Source organism: Eschscholzia californica, unplaced genomic scaffold, assembly GCF_041429995.1.
Source record: "Eschscholzia californica isolate CP2 unplaced genomic scaffold, dmEscCali1.0.p SCAF_3, whole genome shotgun sequence".
NCBI classification, from domain to species: Eukaryota; Viridiplantae; Streptophyta; class Magnoliopsida; order Ranunculales; family Papaveraceae; genus Eschscholzia; species Eschscholzia californica.
This window is the reverse complement of record NW_028238420.1, coordinates 10,400,592-10,426,779: the sequence shown is the minus strand read 5'-3', so window position 1 is coordinate 10,426,779 and position 26,188 is coordinate 10,400,592. Positions and strand designations below refer to the sequence as shown.

At 38.7% G+C, this 26,188-nt stretch overlaps 2 protein-coding genes and 1 long non-coding RNA gene across 3 annotated transcripts; all 3 read left to right on the top strand.

Annotated features, from left to right (window-relative positions):
• Positions 1-10,959: 10,959 nt before the first annotated feature.
• On the top strand, positions 10,960-20,746 carry LOC147548316 (putative F-box protein At5g62660). The gene is made up of 2 exons (XM_086664892.1): positions 10,960-11,986; positions 19,882-20,746. The coding sequence occupies exons 1-2, from the start codon at positions 10,960-10,962 to the stop codon at positions 20,355-20,357; spliced, it is 1,503 nt and encodes a 500-aa protein (XP_086521018.1). The 3' UTR covers positions 20,358-20,746.
• An 822-nt stretch (positions 20,747-21,568) lies between these two features.
• On the top strand, positions 21,569-22,323 carry LOC147548315 (uncharacterized). The gene is made up of 2 exons (XR_015236585.1): positions 21,569-21,651; positions 22,061-22,323. It is a non-coding gene; the product is annotated as an uncharacterized LOC147548315 (long non-coding RNA).
• A 1,932-nt stretch (positions 22,324-24,255) lies between these two features.
• LOC147548314 (phytoene synthase 1, chloroplastic-like) lies at positions 24,256-25,927 on the top strand. The gene is made up of 3 exons (XM_086664894.1): positions 24,256-24,491; positions 24,939-25,131; positions 25,246-25,927. Exons 1-3 carry the CDS (start codon positions 24,268-24,270, stop codon positions 25,420-25,422), a joined length of 594 nt encoding a protein of 197 aa, XP_086521020.1. The 5' UTR covers positions 24,256-24,267; the 3' UTR covers positions 25,423-25,927.
• The last annotated feature ends 261 nt before the right edge of the window (positions 25,928-26,188 follow it).

Here is a 26,188-nt window from a genome sequence, read left to right as displayed (position 1 = left end):
CGGGCGGGTTCGGGACCGCGGGTTGAATTCCCACCCCTACTCATGGCCATGGGTTAGTTGTTGAGTTGTACATTCCTTCCTTTTCATGGCCAAGTTTTTAGTTGTCACTTTGCTGCATTCAGCAATATACACAAATTTTTTCATTAAAAGCTGGAGAATCAAAATCACTAAATTTTTCGGTATCAAACTTGGTTCGTTATCAATTACCTGAAAAGAATAAATGATGATGCAAGTCTCTTTGGTTTGTTAGGATCTACTCTAGTTTCTTGGTGCTTCTTCTTGGTTTGCTGGTTCTATTTCGTTTTGACTAGGATGCGCTATACCCTCCAATTAGCCACTACCGCCGTTATCACCAACGGGTCTGAGTGTGGGGTTACTACCCCTACTAAGTCGTCGTCAGTGAAGACGACGGGCGGCGTCTTTACACTGGGTTTTATAAGCAGAATTAGCTGGTTTTTCGCCTCGTTGGCGTATCTCCGCTGTTCTCCCTTGGTAACTCAGCCGAAAGTCGGTCTTCCTGAGATAGTGTTGATATTTCCCATGACCTCGGAGGGCTCATTCGAGCCCTTAGTGGCCTTTTTGATGGTTGGGCTTTGCTCATCAGGATCTAACCCGAAACCAATTCCAGCTCTGTTTGTTGACCTCTTATTCTTATATTCGAAGGTCGTTGCTCCTTCCGAATGTATTTGTCTAGCTCGCCTTTCCTTACCATTTCTTCGATCAGATTCTTGAGATGTCGACAGTTGTCGGTTTTGTGACCGTAACCTCGGTGAAAGGCGCACCATGCGGTTTCGAAGAGTCTTCGTGCATATTTCTTGATTACTTCTTCCCTATTTTCTGGTGTTGTAACGTTTTTCGCCGTCTCTACCTTACGAAGCCTCTCCTCCAGTTGTCTCGCTTCCTCATCTCTCCGGAGGTAGTCAGCTTTGACTTGAGTTAGCTCGGTCATGAGCTCGTCTGTGTTGCGGAGTCTGTGTGGCGACCCGCGCGGGGTGTGCTCCTCTGAAGACATGTTTGCCTGAGGAGCTTAGAGAAATAGTTAGTTTGAATAGTTTTAAATAGGGTTCGGGTTACCGAAGTGTTGATTTTACTGGAGATGCCCTCCTTCTAGCGCCAAATGCTGATGTCAAAAAATGGCTTTCCGTTAGATCAACATGAAATAGTGAGTTGATGCATGACAACCTCCGTTATGTGTGATTGTTCTGTTAAGTTGAGTGTTGCTCGGTTTAGAGTTCCTGGCTCCTGCTCTGCTTCCTGCTCTGCTCCTTGCTCCTGCTCCTTGCTCCCAGCTCTTGCTCCTGCTCCTTGCTTCTGGCTCCTGTTTCTGTTCGTCTGCTCCCAAAGGGGGAAAAACCTGCAAAGCGTTCGAAAATCGCTCTGACGCTCAAGCGAGTCAGGGTGCTCTTTGTAGTAAAATAATGAATATTCATTGATGCTTTTGGGGGCAAGTTATGGGAACTCTGAGTTTTGGGTGATCTTTTTGAGGTAAAGAGATCGTGTCCTGGGAAGGACGATGTGGGGGGCCTTTTATAGGCGATGTTAGGCCAAGTATGATTAGTGGCGGTGGTGAGACGGTTACCGTCAGACCAAAGAGAAAGTTTCCTCTCTTGAGTACTTGGGGTTTGTCTTAGAGTCTATCTCGGATCTTTGATAAGTGGAAGTTCCTAAGGTCAAGGATCCTTCGTAGATATCTTGCCGACGTGATAGATCATAGAGGAGAAGTTTCCTCCTTTAGTTACGTGGAGTTCAAGCTGGCGTAAACACTTCGAGATGTGTAGCCGACTGAAATCTTCTAGAAGATTCGGGATTAAGTCAGTAGATTGCCTAGCGTTGCTGCCTCCCCAGTTCTGGGCGTAAGACATTGGCCGGATCTGTTTGGACCCCCTTACTCCTGTGAAGACCCCAGGGCTGATCTGTCCATGCCAAGGGCGTTTAGCAGGGCTGGTGTCTTTTGGCCGACCTCCCAGTTAGGGGAATATTGGGTGGACCATCAGGGGCTCATCGGTCCTGCTACCTTAAGCCGGGGTGACCCAGTAGACTTCAGGTCTGATCTTGACTCTTAAGACGTTAGTCACGTCTGGACATTTTGGATCTGTTATATTTAACATTTTTTTAGAAAAAGAGAGTCCAAAGTGCAACACTGGAAAAAGGAGTCCAAACAACAAGTCAATTATTGCAAAGGGGGTCCAAACAACAAATCTCCCTTTTTTTACTACAATCTATTTCTCTCTATTTTCTTATCTAAAATCTCTTTAGCTTCTGTTTCCTTTATCTCATCTTCTAAAAAAGTTATCATTTGGAGTTTGGGATAACATTCTTGAACACATTTGGAGCTAATACTTCACATCAACATGGAGGAGCATAGAGTTATGGATTTAGATACCATTTGGTGATTTCTTTTTTCATTTCTCTTTGGTAATTTCATTTAATTTGTAATTTCACTAAATATTTTCTTAAATTTCATGTGTAATTAATTCTGCATCTGGAGTTTATGGTAAAACCTTTTTTGGATCTTTTTGAGACATGTATCGATTTTTATTGAGGTTTAACGTCTATTAATTGTCTTCATACAAAATGGTTTTTTCAAGAAGATCTTCCGAAATTAAATAGTTTAGTTGATTTATTGCATGTGTTAGAAAATGAATTAATATGGTGGATTCTAAAATCCTAGATATTTTCTCATCGTGCTCCCTTTCTCTTTAGTTTGTTATTGATATATCATTTTCAAAACCAAAATCGATAAACAGAGGATCTAAGATAACTAAAAGATATATCATCTCAGTAGGATATCTACGAAGGATCCTAACCTCTAATTATCCTTGATACGAGATAAACTGAGAAGCGAAACCCTAACTACGAAATAGAAATTCCAATAGTACACGGTGGATCTGAACCGCCTCCATCTCACCATTTATCGGCGTCGGTCAAATCAATCGATAGGAGGGCATGAATCACCAAGGTATGCTCCTAAGGGTCAATCAATACTCGATAGTTTAACTGTAAATGGCAATTGGACTGTCTTGAGCGTCATAGAGATTTCAGAACTCTTTGTAGGTTTTCCCCCAGGTTTCTAAAACTAGAAGCGAGAATCAAAGAAGCAAACTCACCCATTCAGACGTGATTTACCATCAAGTCTCTTATTTCAGAATAATAACAAGATTGTCGTTTTTTGACATCAGCATGTAGTGAGATACCCGAACCAGAACCAATATGTTGACACCCCTGTTTGGGAGTGTTTCTTACCAGGGTGTTTATAACCAAAAACCCCAAAATGGGGGCCTATAAGACTTCCCATCTTATAATTGTTTTACGAGTTATTTCCTTTTTGGCCCCTAGTTTGTGACCAGCTTCCTTTTTAGCCCCCTATTTTTCGTAAACTCAAAATTACCTCCTTTTTCCAACTCCGTCTATATTTTGTTAGAGTTAAAAAAAATTCTTCGACAATTTTGTCACATCGACCGCTAATTAATTATTTCATCTTCATTTTCAAGGTTGTCACATCGACCGCTAATTAATTATTTCATCTTCATTTTCAAGAAATATGACTCATTCCCCCAAACACATCCAAATACATTCACACATTCAACTTTGTCTTTAGTTTTTTTTTTTCAAGTTTTTGCAAAGAAAAAGGTTTCATCTCAAACATTATTCTTATGCATTTTTCTCAATCTCAATTAAGTATTATTTTTTTATTTCAACTCTTTCATTATAAAAGTTAAGATGCCTATTATTTCAACAACAAAAAAACCATCAATGGCTATTAAAAAACAACACATTTGCTCCATGCGTTTGATTTGGTAGATGTGAGTATGAGACCCTTGTAAGGTAACGTGAAACTGATAGAGCATCCAATAATGGGTAAGATGCTAGAGATGATTGATGTGGTACGTGAGTACCATGGGGTGTTTAACGATATACCAGGGCTGCCACCGCGCAGAGAGGTTGATTCATGCATAGAGTTGGAACCAGGTACTGCACCGATAACTAAAACTCATTACTGAATGGCTCCAGTTGAACTACATGAACTCAAGGACCAAATTCAACAGTTACTTGACATGGGCTTCATACGCCAGAGTAGCTCCCTATGGGGTAGGCCTGTTCTTTTGGTAAAAAAGACAGACGGGTCGATGAGGTTATGTATTGATTACAAAGGGTTGAATAAGGTTACTGTGAGGAATAAGTACCCTTTACCGATGATTTATTCGATCAACTGAGAGGATCCAAGTGGTTTTCGAAGATCGACTTGAGATCAGGGTATCACCAGCTACGGGTTAGAGTGGAGGACATTCCTAAGACTGCATTTATGACGCGATACGGTTCCTACGAGTTTTTGGTTATGCCCTTTGGCTTGACTAATGCTCCAGTAGTTTTCATGTATTTGATGAACCGGGTGTTTTGGGATTTCTTGGATAAGTTTGGCATCGTATTTATCGATGATATCCTTATCTACTCCAAAACTGAGGAAGATCACGAGGATCACTTACGACAGGTACTAGAGAGACTGATGGAACATCAGTTGTATGCTAAGTTCGAGAAGTGTGAATTTTGGCAAGAAGAAATAAAGTTCTTGGGTCATGTTATTTCTAGCATTTGAGTATCAGTCGACCCTTCTAAGGTCGAGGCAGTGCTTAATTGGAAGCAACCCACATCATCGACGGAGGTTCGTAGTTTTTTGGGTTTGGCTGGATATTTTAGACAGTTTATCAAGGGGTTCTCGAGTATTGCAGGGCCTTTGACGAACCTAACTAAGAAGGAAGTTCCGTTTCGATGGTCTAAAGAGTGTGATCAGGCGTTTCAAGAACTAAAGACGAGGTTAACTACTACACCAATTTTGACCATTCCTGAGAGTGGTGCTCGAGTAGTGATTTACGCTGATGCTTCCATTCAAGGTTTGGGTTGTGTTTTTATGCAGAGTGATAGTGTGGTTGCCTATGCTTTGAGGCAGTTGAGACCGCATGAGCGGAATTACCATACTCACGACTTAGAGTTGGTGGCTATAGTGTTTGCTATAAAGATTTGGAGACATTATTTGTACGGTGAAAATTTGATCTCTTTACCGACCATAAGAGCCTCAAGTATCTATTTTCTTTGAAGGATTTGAATATGCGCCAACGTCGGTGGTTAGAGCTAATGAAAGATTATGACTTCACATGCAATACCACCTGGGTAAGGCTAATGTGGTAGTTGATGATCTAAGCCGACAACCGAAGGGTATCGTAACAACATTGACGACGAACCGGTGGAAGATGTTAGAAGATGTGGCAACGTATGATATTGATGCTGTTCCGTCAGGAGTTGACTCGATATTTTTATGTAGTATGGTGGTTATACCATCTTTGCTGGGTCGTATAGTGAATACACAGATGGATAACGACTGGTGTCAGAAACACATATCTTTAATGCAAAAAACTGAAACTGAGTTCAGTACAGGGGAGGACGGTGGATTGAGATTCTGAGGGAGGTTGTTTGTACCGGCAGATCCGGTCTTGAGACAGGATATATTAGACGAGGCACACCGGAGTAAGTACACTGTTCCTCCTGGTCGTAACAAGATGTATAAAGACTTAAAGAGGCGGTATTGGTGGTCTAGAATGAAGAAAGATGTTGCTGAACATGTGAGGAAGTGTGAGGTGTGTCAGATGGTGAAGGCAGAAAATCGACATCCGTTAAGTCTTCTAGAACCGTTGCCAATTCCAGAGTGGAAATGGTAAAATATATCGATGGACTTCATCACGGGTTTACCGCGCTCGAGTCGAGGCTTTGACGTCATTTGGGTGATAGTTGGTAGGCTGACTAAGTCAGCTCATTTCCTACCAGTGAAGACGGCAGATAGTGGAGATCGACTGACACAATTTTACATTAAGGAGATAGTCAGGTTACCCGGAGTTTCAATATCTATTGTGTCAGATAGGGATTCATCCTTTACTTCTCAGTTTGGAAGAGTTTCCAAGCTTCTATGGGTATATCTTTACACTTTAGTACTGCTTTCACCCTCGGATCGATGGGCAGACAGAGAGAGAGAGAGTCAACAATGTACTCGAGGATATGTTACGGTGTTCATCTTGGTGGTAGTTGACAAGATCACTTGCCTTTAGTTGAGTTCACTTATAATCATAGTTTTCAATCAAGTATTGCTATGGCTCCTTTCGAGGCACTATATGGGAGACCTTGTCGATCACCATTGTGTTGGACTGAGGCAGGAGATGCTAAGCTAGAGGGACCAGAGGTGATTCGGGACACCTCTGAAAAGATTGCGTTAATTCGGAGTAGGCTCCAAGCAGCTTTAAGCTAGAGGGACCAAAAGTGATTCGTTGAAGAGGAGGTTTTGTTGAAGGTGTCACCTATGAAGGGTGTTTTACGGTTTGGTAAGAAAGGAAAATTGGCTCCGAGATACATTGGACCCTTCAGGATAGTTGAGGAGGTAGGCAAAGTAGCTTATCATTTAGACTTGCTTGCAAGTTTGCCAGGAGTGCACAAAGTATTTCATGTTTCGATGCTTCGGAAGCATGTGAGAGATTAGGTTCAACGTTCGGTGGTTGACTACCATGTTTACAGCTCCAACCCGATGCAACATATGAGGAGGAACCAACTCGCATACCGTAGAAAACATGTGCTTTGCCGAAAGACTATCCCCATGGTCAAGGTTCAGTGGCATCATCACAATAATAAAGAAGTCACTTGGGAGCGCGAGGACGATATGCAACTTCGTTATCCTTGGTTGTTCCTCTCGTCAGGTATGTTTGATTTCGAAGACGAAATCTTCTTTTAGTGGGGAAGATTGTAGAGCCCATGAGTATTAGTTGGGTTGCCTTTAGCAACCCAACCTCATGGTTATTTTACAACCGTGAGACTTCTCACTATTTTGGTGTCAGGTGATTCCCTCACTTCCAATTTTGACCCAACCCATTTAACCCTTTTTAACCCATTTAACCTCTAAACCCTACACCCACTTTTGAATTCCCACTTTCTTCATCTCTTTCTTTTCTTGTGGTAGTCATTAGTGTTAGAGAGAGGGAGTTTGGTTCTACAGAGAGAAACTAGGGCAAAGTGAAGGAGAAAAAGTAGGTATCAAACTTGGTGGTCTTTTCTTTGGTTCTTGGTGTGGAAGTTCTCTTCATTAGTTTGCTTTGTATCAAAGGTAGATTTCTGTCTCTCTAGGGCTTGAATAGTCATTTTTATAGGAAAACCTAGACTAATTTTATGAGACTACAAACCCTAGATTTTAGTATTACTTGGACACAGGGTTCTTGACACAAATATATACTAGAAGTAGTAGAATTATATTTTTTACATGCTCATTTTTAGGTCACTTTGAATCCCATCTATGTGTTAGATTTTAAAGGTAATTGCCCTAATGACAAAGTCGATGAACCATACAATCTCTATTAACATTATCATGCTACATTCATTCACTACAATGATAATTAGGGCTAAACCCTTTTATTTGCAATGATTTTAGTATATAACTCTTATAATTAGATGCCTCTCACTATTAGACAATACCCTTTATGTTGATACATGAATATATATTAGAACTCAACATGATATAAGAATAGTAGGATATTATTATACGTTGATTCATTACATGTGAAACGTTATAGATATGAAACTCGTATGTCATAATAGATTGGCGAATATAATTTTGATCTATGTATGTTATGGTGTGATGTTATTATGTGTGTGTGATGTGATGGAGTTGGTGGAAGATTGTGGGAGTTTTATGGTCGGTTCGACCCTCCCTGTTTACCGGATGCGACCTAGGTATGGAGCGTATGGGGTCGGCGCTAACACAAGGGTAGCCTTGTGGATCACACTCTTATACAACGTGGACACTAACTTGTCATCTCGCTTTTGGTTGTTTATTACAAATGGTGTGATGTTATTATGTATGTGTGACGTGATGGAGTTGGTGGAGGATTGTGGGAGTTTTGTGGTTGGTTCGACCCTCTCTACCGGATGCAACCTAGGTATGAAGCGTATGGGGTCGGCGTTAACACAAGGGTAGCCTTGTGGACCACACTCTTATACAACGTGGACACAAACTCGTCATATCGCTTTTGGTTGTTTGTTACAAATGTGATTTACTTTATTATAACGGTCACGACATGTATAGTTATTATTGAACACATTTATATGTTATGGGATTGTCTATTTGTTTTGATAGTTGTTGAAACTGTGAAGATGAAAATAGTGGTGATGATAGAGCCAAAAGTTGTGGGGTTGAAGGAGGTGAAGATGAAAATTTGGAGGCAAGAGACAACTTCATAAAATTTTTGGGCTAGAAAATAAATATTTCCTCTAAGTCAATCTTGATTGACTATGGTCAACATTTGGTAGCCCAAGTGGTTCCAAGATGTTGACATAAACTCCAGAAAGCCCTGGAGTTCCCAAGTTCGAATCCTAGAGAAGCTGGAATCTTTGGTTATTTGAATTGGGATTATGAGGGTATAATTAATGTAGTTGGGCTTTAGGCCATAGTTTAGTTGGGTTATAAGTCCGCACTTGTTAAGAGTTTGAATGGGTAGTTATCGAGCTTATCACATCTTTGATATATCAATGCCAAATGTAATGACTTCAAAAACAAAAATCTTGATTGACTATGTATGTAAACTTTTCTTTTTTTCCGAGAGTGGCGGCCAAAACGAGAAGGAATATAAAATCTCATAAGGAAAATTAATTCTTCCGAGCAGATAAAATATTTTTCATTTACGATTAGTGGAATTTCCACAAAATCTCATAACGAAAATTTGTGAGGGCAAAAGATTTATTTCCATCTCATACGAGATCGTTTTTATCCTCAACAAACCCTTTGTTTCCTTCCAATGTTCTTCTGCTCCATCTTTACCTAATACCTAGTCAGGCTATAGGCTATAGCTCCTCCCAACACGAAGATGAAAACTGTTTCGTTTCCTGTTGAATCTGATCCCAACACCAACACATTCAAGAAGAAGAAGAACAACAACAATGGAGATATTGTCCTCCTCCTACTATCAGTAATGGCAGTGATGATGTTATTGTTCTTCATGAAGATACAGTAGTATATGAGATACTAACCAGGTTACCAGTCAAATCTCTTCTTCGTTTCAAATCTGTCTCTAAAAGTTGGAACTCTATAATTCAAGAAGATCAAAACTTTATTGATTCACACCTTACCAGATCAAAATCACGCAAACCTAATCTTTATTTAATGGCTACACTAGCAAATCAACGTTGTAAGCCAGAATTTGATGAGGACATCTTCTTGACATGTGACTTATTTGAAGATTTTTATAAAGAAGAAGGAAAACCAAGATCAGCTTCCATTCAATTTTACAACATAAGGAAATCAATGTCATTTTATTATGATAAAATAACAAACTCAATTAATGGTCTGATTTGTTTTATTGACTCACAATTTTGCCATACTCCTCGTTTATACAATATCAGTACTCGAGAAGAATCACCGTTGGTTAAACCAATGGTAGTAGAGAAAGAAGAATGTGGTAACAACTTACTATTATTGGCAACTATTGACTGCTAACACATAAGAGTCGTTTATGACAAGAGAGTATAGCTAAACTAGTACGTAGTTGTACTTGCTCGATGAAACCCAACTAATCTTGAATGGCTTAATTGATGAGATGAATATCACATAGATGAGATTAGAATTGAATGGAGATTAGATCTCAAGTAATTAGTTCCATTTGCTTAAGAATCTTTCTCTCTGAGAAAAAACTGAAGTATTCTTGGCTAGGGTTCTCCATCTACCATGGTCATGTTTTTGAAAAAAAATCAATAAGAGTTTGATCCTCTTCTAGTGTCCATGGTCCTTTTCTTAGACCAATTTTATCAGAACAAGGTGCTCTCCCATTTTTTATTCAAATTCCATAACGATAATGGTACTAAACAAGTTTTAGTTATGAAATAACAAGAGTGAGAATTGTAGAATTGTTATTTGGAAGGATAGAGAGAAAAAACAAGCACTTAAATAGATATTTAAAGAGAGAAAGAATAATACTTTTTTTTTTTTTGTTGAACTACGATTGAATTAATGAAGCAAAGAGTTCTTACAATACATATAAACTAAAAAATAAGGGATATTATGCCACACTTTACTCAGACTATGCTTCCTCGACCATTTAGCCAGCTTATCAGCTTGTGAATTAGCTACCCTTTTAACGTGATGGAACTGGATTGCATGGAATGCACTACATCTTTCTTAGATTTTCTTGATGTGAATCTTTGATTGCCATTGGATAGAGTGACGACTGTTGCGGATATGCTTAATCAGGTTAGCGTTGTCACTTTCAATGATAATCTATCTGTATTGCTTGTCTGCCGCCATTCCATTCCTAGGAGGATAGCCTTAGCTTCTCCTTCTTCACTATTCCTGGCTCTAGTGGATTGAACCTGAGCTTCAATGAATTTAGCCCCACCGCCATGAGCTATCATACTAATACCCACCATGGAAGTGATGTTAAGAAAGGATGCATCGACATTAATTTTGATGAAATTATTCACCGGCGGCTGCCATTTATCACACCTTTTTTCTTTATTCGGTTCCTGTGTTCTGCTAGTATTCGGGTAATGATGTATCATGTTAATTATTTTCGTAAGGTCATTAATTTCATGCTGAAAGCAGTGGTCACAACGCATTTTCCATAAGATCCAAAGGATAGTAGCAAAGTGTATATTGTTACTAGAGAGAAAGAGAAAAAAAAGAGATGGAGGAGTAATGCACGCTTGTACACGCAAGGGTAGTTTTGGAAGAGAAATGTTGACTCTATGTGGATATGTGGAGGTAGACGGAGTTAGAAAAAAGGGGGCCAATTTTGATTTACGGAAAATAGGGGGCAAAAAGGAATGCTGGTCACACACTAGGGGGCCAAAAAGGAAATAACTCTTATTTTACTCAAGGAAACCCTAGTTCTCTTCCATTATTCTGCTCCATCTTTACCTACGGCTCGTCCCGACACGAAGATGAATGCAGTCTCCTTTCCTGTTAAATCTGATTCTAACACCATCAACAATAAAGACGACAACACCAAATTCAAGAAGAAGAAGAAAAACAATGGAGGTATTCTTATTAATCCATATTCTCCTCCTATTATCAGTAATGGCAGTGATAATATTGTTCTTCATGAAGATACAATAGTATATGAGATACTAACCAGATTACCAATCAAATCCCTTCTTCGTTTTAAATCTGTTCGGAAAAGTTGGACCTCTATCATTCAAACAGATGAAAACTTTATTGATTTACACTTTACCAGATCAAAATCACGTAAACCTAATCTGTGTTTAATGGCTACACTACCAAATCAACGTTGTAGGCCAGAATTTGATGAGGACATCTTCTTGACATGTGACTTATTTGAAGATTTTTATAAAGAAGAAGGAAAAACAAGAGAAGCTTCCATTCAATTTCACAACATAAGGAAATCAATGCCATTTTATTATGATAAAATAACAAACTCCATTAATGGCTTGATTTGTTTTATTGATTCAAAATTTCACCATACTCCTCGTTTATACAATATCAGTACTCGAGAAGAATCACCGTTGGTTAAACCAATGGTAGTAGAGAAAGAAAAATGTGATAACAGCTTACTCAGGTCACAGTCAAACTATCAATTTGGATACGATCCTGCTAAGGGTGAATACAAATTGGTCGGTTTACATGTATTTTGTACCTTAGGTAAGAGTAAACCATATACTGTTTGTGAGGTATTGACAGTTTTAGTCGCTAGAGTCGGGGGAGAAGACAATTGTAATAAGCTTAATAGATGGAGAAGGATCGATGAAGTGCCACCTTATTTTGTGATTGCTGCCTGTCCTTCGGTTTATTTGAATGGTTCCATATATTGGAGCAGTGCAACACCTTTTTACACTGGAAAACAACCACATCCATGTATTATTGCATTTGATGTTGGAAGTGAGAAGTTTAGAGTAATTTCAATCCCTAATTTCATACTTGATCAGCCTAGGAAATGTGTTAAGGATGCAATGATGCACCTGAAAAGGTTGCACACCCAAGCGGAGGTATCAAGCAGTAAGCGGTAAAACCGGAGTCGATCCAAGGATAAGTTGGTAATTTGGATAACGAAGGGTCTTATCCCCCGGTCTATGTATCAAATGCTAACTTAGACTAAATAGGAAAGGAAACAAAGATAAATGGGGGTTTTAGATTGAATAAGTAATAAGAGAAGAAATAAACTAATTAAACGATAAAAGTAAACGGGCGAGAGAGATTCGAGAGAACAGTCGGAGGAACAAGAGTCGGGAGACGGTAAGACTCGATTCGGGCAACAAATAAGTGAGAGAGGTGTCGAAGTCCGGGAATCCATAATGATAAACCTACGACTATGTGTAGTCCGATTTAATGTGTCGAAGTACAATCGATGTTCGACTCCTAAAGTAGATGTCTCTAAGTACTACGTATATCCGGAGATCATACTTAGTCAAACAAACATCTAAATCGGTTAATCCCGAGTTATCGAAAGTGTAGTCTAGTCGCCTAACTATGTGAAGTGCATGACAAGACAAATGAAATTATCACTTAGACTACGATCGATATCGAATACTTTGTTTCGTCTATAAACTATGCGAAGTGCTTGACAAGACACATGAAAATACGATCAAAACGATAATCGAAATAAATGAACATCAATTTATAATCAAAATATCAAATCATATTAAGCATAATCACGAATTCATCACATTTCATCTCATATAATCGACACACTAAAGTTAGCTAAACATGGTGATTAAATAAGAAATGGAAAGAAAATGGTGAGAGAATCCCCCTTTTTCGATGTGGTTCAAGGCTAAGATCGTCGGAAAATATGAGTCTTTAAGGTGCAGACGATCTCCCCTTAGCAAATTCTGGGTTCCCCATAGCGACCACCATCATCTTCTCCATTTATCACAAACCTCCATTAAAGCTAAACCCTAGCTTTCTCTCTCTAGAAATTTGTTGCCCAAAATCAAATCAAACCAAATGAGAAGCAAGATCATGGCATGGGGAGTAAAAGCCCTAAGATTTCCGGCCAAGAAGGTGGCCGGAATCCTAGAAATCCGGCAAAACGACTTCCGGCCAAGAAAGAAGAAATCCGGCCAGCAGCTCCCATGGAAGCTTCCCGTGCCCGCAGCCGCGTCCCGTCCGTGCGTCCCATGCTTGCAGTCGCGTCCGTGAAGGCGTCCCGAGCTGCAGATGCATCCCTAGTGCCGGATCTCGAGCTGCTCATCCCGTGGACGCGTCCTTCATAGTTGCTGCTGTGTGCTGTTGCTGCCGGTCTGCTGCTGGTCCCGTGGAAGCTTCCCGTGTCGGCTCTCTTGTGCTCCTGCCGTGCTGCAGCTCCAGCCCGAGCCGGCCATGCTTTGTCCGGCCTTAGTGATGGCCGGCCGAGCTTGGCCGGCACCTCCTTCTCCTTCCTCTCTTTTTCTCTCTCTTTCAAGCTCTTAAACCTTCAAACTCTCACTCAAGAACACTCACAAACCCTAGCACCTTTTGCCTCTCTCTCTTCCAAGTTGTGTGTTTAATGATTATTCAAGAAGAAGATGAATAGTAGTCTTTGACCCCTTACTCTAACTTGAGTCAAACCCTAGACTTAGTCAAACTTGACTAAGTCTTTAGACCACAAATGGGTGCCTATAAAATCTCAACCCAATTCTTCTTCTCTTAATATTTCTTGGGCTTGGACTTGATTTTGGGCTTTGATTTAGAAACCAAGAGAGTGCCTCCATCCTTGTCTCTACATCTTCAAATTCTTACAACGGACTAGAATACCCTCGGACTTCTTTCTTCCACATCTTTCCCGTCCGGACTCCAAATTGAATACCGTTTTCACCGTCGGACTCGTCATTGACTATACTTGTCATTTGATTTGCTTGAAGTCTTTTTCTCTCATTTTTGGCACATGAAATGATAGTGATGATTCGCTCCCTTTATTCCGATTTTCATGTCTAACTCCAAAATAGGTACCTAACATGAAAAACAAATAAAATATTATTGACAACACTTGAAAAGGAATAATTAGTCTAAGTTAGGCTCTCCAAATGTGACATCTTAGTGTCACATCAAGATCCCCAAACTTAAACTTTGCTAGTCCTCGAGCAAATAAAACAAAATAAAAGCCTAACTCACTTTCGGAGGCATCCTGGTTGCATTTAGCGTATGCAACAAGCCTTTAAACCCCTAGGTTGCCCCTAAAGGACGAGTGTCGTCTCGTGAGGGTTTCCATAGATGACACCCACAAACATCGTGGTTTCAAATACACAAGGGTCCAACATCCAAATCATAGATAAGCATGGTTCGTATAGTAAAGGATTTAAGCATGTCAACACATAATGAATCAAGTAAATAAGTTCATATAAAAGCTAAGAACCTCTTCACTAAAGATCTTACCCTAAAATGCAAGTGTCATACCATAACGAGCAACATCTATGTTCCGAAGTCACAACGCCTTGAATCCTAGTTTAGTACATTTCGCCTCGACTTCGGCCTCACGGACATACACTCCAAATATGAAATCACTCAAGAATGGTTCGCTCGTATGTGTGAGTGTGATCACTAACATGGACTCAACACATAAAAAGGGGTGAGGACAACATTATGGAACGAATGATCTTCGAAAAGAAATTAGCCACGAAATAGAGTGGGGAAGCTCACTCGCCCTTCTCACCCATTCTACCCTCTAAGAATGCCTTCCAAAGGTTAACGGATACTAAAGATGGATGACGATGGAGGATTCCCGAGAATGTCGAACTCTTCATGATAGAACCTCTTAAGCATTTCCACATTCGTTTCTTGCTTCGAATACTTATTCATGAACATACACACAAACACACATATATACAATCACATCACTCACACAAAAGAGCTAACATGCTCAAACATAACATAAACAACTTTATTCATCATTCATTTTTTTTTTCTTTTTGTCTTTCTTTCTTTCTTTTTTTCACTTTTTCACTTTTTTTTTTCATTTTTTTCATTTTTTTTTTCATATTTTTCTTTTCATAACACAAATACAATCAACCAAAACAAAATACAACACACACAACTCTATTCTTGCAATCAACTTTTTCTATTTCCTACTTGCTTTAACATTCTTCGTTCTTTTCTTCTCATGTCTTCATTCTCGGGATATAAGATGATGGATGATGATGGAGTATCCGCCTTCCTATAGTTGACACTCTTATTGGGTTTCATGGACTACAAGGGCAAGGTTAATTCACTATCCTAATGTAACTCTTAGTGGCTAAGGAAGTTGAGCACACGAGATCAAATGAGCTCTTTTAATAGTTACGAGGTTGAGTAGCTCTTCATTCTACTCGGAGTTAGCGCGGAAGAGTACACTCGAAGGAAAATTTAGGCTTTGAGCTCTCACATGGGTTAAGTCTCCACTAATGACTACTCTAGGTCTCTTAGAGATGTTTCTTCTTCACTAAGATGTTACTCCCATAGTATAACACAAACACTCAAAGACTCGACTTTCATGCAAAGACCATTAGCAATCACAAAACTCATTAACTCGACACATATGCATCAACATTCTTAAAACTATCACTACAATCACATGCAAATCTACTCAAAATGTTCAAATTTTTGCTAATTTGAACCCTTTTGTCTTTGAAACCCATGGTCATGCATTGGTTATGGTCATATCCCGCATCCCCAAACTTAAAACTAACATTGTCCTCAATGTTCCAAGCATACACTCACCAAAAGACAAAGAGGCACACCAATTTAAAGAGAAGAGTGGAGAGATATTACCATAACCGAAGGAGATAAAAGATGATACTACCAAGACTCGTGTCCAAGTTGATGCCAAGCTCACGCCATCCCCAAACTTGGAACAAACCACGCCTTAGAAGTAAAACATATAAGAAATGCTCCTAAAATATCCAAAAATATAATGAGAATGAAGCACATAAAAAGCAAGACCATATAAAATGACCACTCACGCGGGATCACTCGATTGCATTTAGCTATGCAATTAGCCTTTGATTCTCTTGTTTTCACACAAGAGCACGAGTTATGTCTCGCGGAGGGTTTCCAGAGATGTTATCCACAAACATCAAAACCCATCTTAATCGGCTAACGATCATATAGTAAAAGCCGGAAGATTTGGGGGTCAACCCAAAGAAAGCTATATACAAAAACTAAAAGTCTCACAAGAATATTAAACGCAAGAAGTGCAAGTGAGACTAAAAGCGAAAAGAAGCCATCCCCAAACTTAGTGGATGCACGGTCCACTAAGTGCGCATAAATATTAGGGGCGACGACTAAACAGTCGTCAAAAGGATCAACATACAAATGAAGGGTCAGGAAGTCAGTAGAAGGTAAAAAGTCATTCTCAAGCTTAGTGGATAGAACATCCACTAAGTCCCTAGACATGCTAGGAAAGACGTCCGAAGTGTCCCAGAAGGGGTCAACAACCGAGTCTGAGATCATGTGGAAGGTCGAACTAGACTCTAAGGGTAAGGCAATAGGCTCGGGGACCAAGTCAAGGTCCATAATTTCCTTAGGCAAATAATCCAACAAGCTATCCGTGATCTCTCTAACTACTATGTCATCGACGTCCTTAAAGGCATCGGGAGCCTCAAAGTTAGGTATAACACCTTCCATTCTACATAACTCATCCAAATAATCACAAGTGGTAAAAGTTGGAAAGTTCAACATCGTGTGATCCCCAAACTTGCTCATAGAGCTATCATCCTGAACATTAAAATCTAATGTAGTCGGATCATGGTGAGATGACAATGGTCGAGGAATTGAGCAATAAGGTTCATCGGTCAGTTCATGCTCTAAGGGTCTATCAAGAGCTTCTTCGACATTTAACTTAAGACTAGAGTTAGGTGTATTACCCTCACCATCATTCATAGTCTCTTCTTGAGTTTGGGGTGCGCAAACCCCTTCCTCGTCGACTATAGGCTCTGACTCAAGTCTATCAACAATTTTGAGAAGTCGTTCCGTGATCTCTGTTATATCTCGATTGAATCTAGTTTGGTACTCTAAAATTGCTTGGAGAGTGTCTTCAGACATCTCCTCGTAATAAGGCACATGAGTATAACTAGACGAAGACTCTTGCGGAACACGGATCATGGGACAATACTCGGTCAAATGGTCTAAGCTCGCACAAATAGCACAAACCGGGTTAATGGTCTCCAAGGTCCTTTCTTCACTACCTTCATGTATATACATAGACTCGACTCCTTGAGTGGAATCATCGAGTCGGGAATTGTCATCACTAAATGAACCGTTCATATATGCTTGTCGATAGTCACGAAGACTTCGACGTGGTCGATCAATACTAATAGAACTACGGTCCTCATCAAATGACAAATTCATACATGAAGGTGTGGTCATCCCAAATTCTTGTTGATAGTCTCGAAGACTCTTACGGGGTTGATTACCCGCATGCTCATAATCCCTAAAACCATGTTCATGACGAGTCTGACCGACTCCATACATCCGTCGATATTCACCCATGGTCATCCTAGGTCGATCAGACTCAACTCGCCTATTCCTATCACTAGTCGTAACATTCCTATATAAATTTGAGTAGTCCTGATGACTTGTAGATGGTCGACTAGTGTTGGAAAGGGTTCGCATAAGGTCATTCTCATCAAATGACCAACTTGTCATGATCTCACAATGTTCAAGGATACTAACACACAATCACAAAATGGGAACTAACACTTAAAGAACTAAACAATCACACACAAGTAAAAAGGAAGAGATAGAATGCGATACTATCGAGTGCTCCTCTCGTTTCGTTCGCTTTTCTTCTTAAGCTTCTCGATTCCTTCCTTTTCCTTCGCCTTATGTCACTTTTGGCTCTTTTCTCGAAACGGTTCCTGAAAAAAATAAAAGATAAGAAACTACAAAACAAACAAAACAAAAACGTCTAAGAAGCAAATAACACAAGACTAATGAACCAAACAACTAACGCTATCCAAACTACTAAACCTATCCCCGGCAGCGGCGCCAAAAACTTGATGCACCTGAAAAGGTTGCACACCCAAGCGGAGGTATCAAGTAGTAACCGGTAAAACCGGAGTCGATCCAAGGATAAGTTGGTAATTTGGATAACGAAGGGTCTTATCCCCCGGTCTATGTATCAAATGCTAACTTAGACTAAATAGGAAAGGAAACAAAGATAAATGGGGGTTTTAGATTGAATAAGTAATAAGAGAAGAAATAAACTAATTAAACGATAAAAGTAAACGGGCGAGAGAGATTCGAGAGAACAGTCGGAGGAACAAGAGTCGGGAGACGGTAAGACTCGATTCGGGCAACAAATAAGTGAGAGAGGTGTCGAAGTCCGGGAATCCATAATGATAAACCTACGATTATGTGTAGTCCGATTTAATGTGTCGAAGTACAATCGATGTTCGACTCCTAAAGTAGATGTCTCTAAGTACTACGTATATCCGGAGATCATACTTAGTCAAACAAACATCTAAATCGGTTAATCCCGAGTTATCGAAAGTGTAGTCTAGTCGCCTAACTATGTGAAGTGCATGACAAGACACATGAAATTATGACTTAGACTACGATCGATATCGAATACTTCGTTTCGTCTATTAACTATGCGAAGTGCTTGACAAGACACATGAAAATACGATCAAAACGATAATCGAAATAAATGAACATCAATTTATAATCAAAATATCAAATCATATTAAGCATAATCACGAATTCATCACATTTCATCTCATATAATCGACACACTAAAGTTAGCTAAACATGGTGATTAAATAAGAAATGGAAAGAAAATGGTGAGAGAATCCTCTTTTTTCGATGTGGTTCAAGGCTAAGATCGTCGGAAAATATGAGTCTTTAAGGTGCAGTCGATCTCCCCTTAGCAAATTCTGGGTTCCCCATAGCAACCACCATCATCTTCTCCATTTATCACAAACCTCCATTAAAGCTAAACCCTAGCTTTCTCTCTCTAGAAATTTGTTGCCCAAAATCAAATCAAACCAAATGAGAAGCAAGATCATGGCATGGGGAGTAAAAGCCCTAAGATTTCCGGCCAAGAAGGTGGCCGGAATCCTAGAAATCCGGCAAAACGACTTCCGGCCAAGAAAGAAGAAATCCGGCCAGCAGCTCCCATGGAAGCTTCCCGTGCCGGCTCTCTTGTGCTCCTGCCGTGCTGCAGCTCCAGCCCGAGCCTGCCAAGCTTTGTCCGGCCTTAGTGATGGCCGGCCGAGCTTAGCCGGCACCTCCTTCTCCTTCCTCTATTTTTCTCTCTCTTTCAAGCTCTTAAACCTTCAAACTCTCACTCAAGAACACTCACAAACCCTAGCACCTTTTGCCTCTCTCTCTTCCAAGTTGTGTGTTTAATGATTATTCAAGAAGAAGATGAATAGTAGCCTTTGACCCCTTACTCTAACTTGAGTCAAACCCTAGACTTAGTCAAACTTGACTAAGTCTTTAGACCACAAATGGGTGCCTATAAAATCTCTACCCAATTCTTCTTCTCTTAATATTTCTTGGGCTTGGACTTGATTTTGGGCTTTGATTTAGAAACCAAGAGAGTGCCTCCATCCTTGTCTCTACATCTTCAAATTCTTACAACGGACTAGAATACCCTCGGACTTCTTTCTTCCACATCTTCCCCGTCCGGACTCCGAATTGAATACCGTTTTCACCGTCGGACTCGTCATTGACTATACTTGTCATTTGATTTGCTTGAAGTCTTTTTCTCTCATTTTCGGCACATGAAATGATAGTGATGATTCGCTCCCTTTATTCCGATTTTCATGTCTAACTCCAAAATAGGTACCTAACATGAAAAACACATAAAATATTATTGACAACACTTGAAAAGGAATAATTAGTCTAAGTTAGGCTCTCCAAATGTGACATTTTAGTGTCACATCATGCAACTGCACATGAACACCAATATCACCCTTCTATGTTTGTTGATTTATTAGAGGTCGACAGACGTGTAGCTCTTCAGATGAAGGTGAGTAGTTATATTGTGAAGTTGTGGATATTCGACGATGAAAAGAAAGAGAATGCAACATCTAGTAACCAAAACTGGAGTGAAGTTACAATCACCTTGCCTTTTTGTTGGGAAGGAACTAAAAGTGTTCGTCTCTATACGGTATTTAATCAGATAATCATAAAAAAATATTACCTTCGAGTATGGCGTGGATTTAAAGAGATAGAGCAGACACAAAAAGGCTCTCTTTATTTGTTTGATCGGAAGAAGAACATAGTGACTGAGTTTGAAGCCGGAGGATTCTCATACGAGAGTCTATTTTCATATCTTCGTTCTGCTTCTGTATTTACAAACTTCGTGGAAAGTTTGTTGCCAGTTAAACGGGGCTTGCAACCAATGTTGGCTAAAACCAACTAGATTTTTTTATTTGATTATCAACGAACTGAAGTGAGATGTTATGATTAAACGAAGATTATCTTGAAAATGGCTAAACTGGCTTCTCAAATGCACTCTGATAATCAACTGAACTGAGACGTGCCCCCCTGATTTGGACCGGAATGAAGTAGTATTTGCCTTACCAAATTATCTTTTCTACTGTTTTTTGCTCTATAATCTAAAAGTGTATCACTTATCTATTTATCTTCTAAGTTGATGTTGTCGCGTCTTAAGTTTTATAGATTTTGAAGATAGATGATTGTGTTTTATCTTCCTCTGTTCATTTCGATTGACTGTCTTTAACTTTCTTGCCTATTTCGTTATTGGGACAAAACTAAGACTTGGTGAGGTATGTGATTGTTGATTGAATACTTTTTTTTCTTCTAAGAATAGAAAGACTTTCACTACTCTGTCAAGGTTTTCAATTCGTTCATTCCCGAAGTTCATATTTTCTTTCCAGGGTTTGCAGGTATAGGGCATTTAGGGCCAGGTACAGGGGCATCAAATGCAAGAAATCTGTCTACCACTTGTGTAGTTATAAAAGAAGTAAATTGTCCACGAGCTAGAACACACCAGACTAGAGTATCCTCTCCTATAACTGAGCGAAATTTCTCGTGAAAAAAAGAAATATTCAAGAAAGATTCTCAAGGCTGTTTCTTTTTCTTTTTTAGGAGTTATCAATTTAGCTGTTTTGGCATACTGATATATTATTTCTCTCTTGAAAAGGTATCGATCATTGTAATGATAGTGCATTTGATGTCCTTGCTGAAGAGTTAAAGACGACGTGTCATCAAGGAGAATCATTAGCAATTATATTGAGGCAAGTGAAAAACCTCTAAATTTCACGAGTATTGGAGAAGCGCTTGTTTGAAAGGTTCCTGAGAGGAAGCCGTTGTTGGAAGAGGCTCCCACTCATTCTGAGAAACCCTTGTTGGGAGATGTTATAATACATTCTTACGGACATGAAGACAATGATTTAGATTGTTTTACGAGGTGTCGAGGTTGATATCTCAATGTCTCTTGCTAACATGAAAATAGCGAATTGGCTAACGCTCTTATAATATTTCACTATCTGGAGAATAATGATTTCATTGTCCACTCAAACATATCACAATACACCAAATTGGAGCTGAGAACAGCAAAATGTTGACTGAAAACAAGATCACAATGTTAAAAAGGAAGTTACTTCTGAACGGTCTTCGTGTCTAAAAAATTTGAAGGAAGAAGTGGAGCTAGAAGTTGGCCATATAGCACTAGACCAGATAAAGCAAGCAAGGTACTTCCCTAGTTTTCATATAGTCGCAATAGTTGGTGCTGACTGTTTGTTTATCAACGTCTAATTCTTCTTTAATCATTAAAACGAGTTTTTCAGCTTGTCTCAAGTCTATTACTATGTTATCCTGTCATAAGTTTACTATGTTTCCCCATTATTATGGTTTGAGAATGTTCCATCTTGTGTTTCTTATTGACGAGAGACGTATCAAGAGAGACAAACAAGGGAGATCGTCTATTAGAGATATAAAGTTTGTGGAGAAATTTGAAGTCCTTAACTTATGTACTCAAATATTGGAGAAATGGCTAAATCCTAGAGAGTTTGATTTGTGAATTTCTTAGCACAAAACCCTTTCTAGGAGTTTTCATGAAATTTGAAGCATATAATGAACTTCATTTTTGTAATCTTTCAGGACAGTTCTGCTGCCATAAACCGAGACAGATTCTTGGCATATGCAGTTCTTTGATATTGGTTGCAGACTTTAGCTGCTAGGAAACCAAATTTTGTATTCACTGGCATAAATTGGAGTTATTAATGTACCTCTGTAATACACAAATAACAGGTTTATTGTAGTGTTGACTTGCGTTCAAGGATTATATTGATTTGTATAAGTCCAGATGCTGTCACATTCAAGAAGAAGAAGAAGAAGAACAATGGAGGTATTGTTATTTTTCCATATCTTCCTCCTATTAACAGTAATGCCAGTGATGTTATTGTTCTTCATGAAGACACAATAATATATGAGATTACCAGTTAAATCTCTTCTTCGTTTCAAATCTGTTCGGAAAAGTTGGAACTCTATCATTCAAAAAGATGGAACTTTATTGATTTACACCTTACCAGATCAAAAAATGTCCATCTAATACAATATGCGATCGTAGATGGAATTGAACATGCTTTATTCTGCACTTAATGCGCGTCCTCAAATCGTTGCGTCTTTCTGATGCGAAATATGAGATTCTTTTCCCTACAAATCTTTAGATCACTTTAACTTTGTTCTCATGGCACTCGTCTTTCATATAGTGAAACTCTACACTTTTCAAATATATTTCACAAATATCACATGGGCTTAATTTTCTTCCTGGGTGTTTGATACATTTGCACTCTAGGAATTTCATCGGACGAGCTCTTACGACTATTTACTTGCTACATTGAAGGGGACTTTGCTCAACAGTAGATCTATTGGAGTGACCTATGTTAACACAACTTGTCTTTCTACCAACGGTGGTCGTCGGTGTCCATGCTCTGTTGGCGGGTTCGTCGGTCAGGGTTCGGGTCTTTCGCATTGCTAATGATGGTGGAAGAGCTAGCTTAGGACTAGGTTATGCTCTACGACTGCCAAGTTCTCAAATCAGACAAGCTCTCCATCGAAATGTGTACGCCTCTGAAACCCACACATCTTTAACAAATTTTCCTTAAGACACTCACTCCAATGATTAAAAGGTAAAGTTAGTATTAGGGTCTATGAAAATTTACCAATATTAGCATTTGGGTTACAAACTAAAGGTTGTTAACGTACGTCTCTAGTCAACTGGGTCAACAGTTAGTATGTGACCAAAACCCTATAACAGACAAACTATTGACCAAAATCCTAATAGCGGTACTTTTCTTTGACCGCAACGTTGAACATCCCTTCTTTTTATCATTCATGTCAAAACTGTGAGACCAATATTCTCTCTATTTTACCAGAGCAGTTTACCCCATAGTCTCTCCATTTTACTAGAGCAGTTTGTTTCCTTATAAAGATTGTATGTTTCTTTTATCATCAAATACCATTTCATCTGTTTACACTACTAAGTTTCCGTTACGTCGTAAGGGAATGCCAGATCCTTCTTGGCTAACCAGTAACGTCGGTAGATCATATTTAATTCTGGTTGACACCACAGGTATAGAGATAGAAAGAAATCTGCAATTAAAAAATAATAATGGTTAACATTAATCCTTCTATTTTCAGTCGGAAAGAGAATTCTATATCAGCCGTTAGATGTGATCTCTATCAAACTTCTATTTTTCTTTAAAAAATAGACGGTCAAATTTATCCCTCTTAAAACCGACTGACCTGTTTTATTAAAGTAGATATCATACCTCATGAATACAACTTCAAAAAGGAAACAAACATATCATTGTGAGGGGGCTATGGATTGATTGGGCTAAAAAGGAGAAGAAACAAACATATCATTGTTGGGGGTCATGGATTGATTGGGCTAGAAAGAAGATTTTTTTAAATGATGTTTTGGAAAGGAATGATAGTTTTTGGCCCCTAATCTATAATTCGAAATTATAGATTACGAATTATAAAAGAAAATAAAAATGTTGTCCTTAATTCGTAATTAAGTGTCGTTTGGCACTCAATTGTGTCCAAACTTTCTTTTTTACCCTCCTATTTTTGTGCATATTCTATTGTATTTTAATTTTTTTTTTATATTGTTGTACATTTTATTTTCTTTTATATTCCTTTCACTTCATCTTTCTGTATTGTATACTTCATCTTTCTATCTTTCTTTCGTCTTTCTCCACTTCCCTCCTTTCTCTTAGTTATTGTGGTGAAAGGGAAGGTCCCCTTTGTCTTAACTTTTCTCTTCGAAATTTCAATCTTTTATTTGACAGCCATTCAGAGACATGATTGAAGCAATGAGAATGGATATAAGAAAATCAAGATACAAGAACTTTGATGAACTCTACCTTTACTGTTACTACGTAGCAGGAACTGTTGGGTTAATGAGTGTTCCTGTAATGAGAATTGAACCACAATCGCAAGCAACAACTGAGAGTATATATAGTGCTGCACTTTCTTTGGGAAGAGCCAATCAACTAACAAACATTCTTAGAGATGTTGGAGAAGAGTAAGTACTAAACTTTCGAATTTCTCGTGCTTTCGAATAATTTTTTCTAAAACACAAAGATTAATGACTTCTTTCATAAGAGTACCTTTGTTAGTGTGCCACTACTATCAGACGCTCCAACACTTGTGGCATTCTGTGAGCGTAAAACGTGTGTTTTTTTGTTGTGTGACATGGAGCATGTGTGGCCATTATGCCTATCAATTGGGAATAAGTTGAAAAGACCTGGATATTATACTCTGGGTCATAAAAATTCATCTTGTTCGTGTGGGACTATTCCCACATCGACTTGTTTGATTTCAAACGTGGGGTCTTTTCTTACGTTTGATAGATAATGTGCAGACTAGACAATGAAATATGGGATAGAGTCGTAACTCATTAAACCTTTTCAAATTTTTTAGTTTATTTTCCTATTTTTGCTTTGGTTCTTATTTATGTTTTCCATATCAGTGCAAGAAGAGGAAGAGTTTATCTACCACAGGATGAACTAGCACAAGAAGGGTTATCGGACGAGAACATTTTTGCAGGAAAAGTAACTGATAAATGGAGGAATTTCATGAAAAAACAGATAAAGAGAGCAAGGTTATTCTTCGATGAAGCAGAGAAAGGAGTAACTCAACTTAGCTCGGCTAGTAGATGGCCGGTAAGAAATACCGAGTTTCTAAAATCATTTAAACACATTTCTTAGGTACATATATTAAACTTCAAGATTATTAATAGTTCCTTGTATTTATTCGTTTCATTTGGTATTTTGTAGGTGTGGGCATCCCTGTTACTATATCGCCAAATACTTGATGAGATTGAAGCCAACTATTATAATAATTTTACTAAGAGAGCATATGTTAGCAAATCAAAGAAGATAGCAGCACTACCTATTGCTTATGCTAGATCGATATTTGGAGTGTCAAGAACATCGCGTCTTATAAAAACTTGAGGAATTATTTACTATTAGAAAAGTATCTAACATATGTATATTCATGACTACATGATGAGTGATATATTACTAATCAAATGAATGGAAGTTGTTTTCCGAAGGTGACGAATGAGCTAAGCTTCACGATGGAGGAGATGTCCGAAGAGGTTGGTGATGGTACTGGTGATAAGCAAGACACTTCTAGTTCCAAAGCAAAAACACAACCAAGTAGAAAAGACAAGTTGGTAACGCAAAGAAGCTGAAGGAAGATATGGAACTAGAATCTCAGATGGGAATCCTCCGTTTCAAACTCAGTATTCCATAGGCTGATCAAGTATGAAATCAGGAATTTGAACAGCTCTGAACTTCTCATTTCCAATCCAACATCAAATACAATTGTATATACATGTCAATGATTCCCACCAAAAAAAAAAGTGCTCTAATGCTCCAACATATAGAATCGTTGACATAAACTGAAGGACAACCAACACGCACAAAATAAGGTGGCACTTCATTGATCCTTCTCCATATCTATTAAGCTTAGGATTTTTAAGTTTAAGGTCCAAAAATATAAAGTTTAAGGTCCAAAAATAAATTTGGGATAATAAGTCATATTATCCAATCCTAAATTAAAAAGTAATGTAACACCTAAATAAATAGAAAATGAAAAATAAGTTAAAAAATTTACTATTTAGTGGGCCCCAACCCCGTGCATCAAACCATATATTTCTTCCCATTTTTACCCTTTCATAAATATATATTTAACCATTAGTAAACCAAAGATTTC

Coding starts and splice junctions, on each gene's coding strand:
- LOC147548316 (XM_086664892.1), top strand. CDS start 10,960: ATGAATGCAGTCTCCTTTCCTGTTAAATCTGATTCTAACACCATCAAC. Junction 11,987..19,881: donor GAAATGTGTTAAGGATGCAA/TGATGCACCTGA, acceptor CACATCATGCAA/CTGCACATGAACACCAATAT.
- LOC147548314 (XM_086664894.1), top strand. CDS start 24,268: ATGATTGAAGCAATGAGAATGGATATAAGAAAATCAAGATACAAGAAC. Junction 24,492..24,938: donor CTTAGAGATGTTGGAGAAGA/GTAAGTACTAAA, acceptor TTTCCATATCAG/TGCAAGAAGAGGAAGAGTTT. Junction 25,132..25,245: donor GCTCGGCTAGTAGATGGCCG/GTAAGAAATACC, acceptor GGTATTTTGTAG/GTGTGGGCATCCCTGTTACT.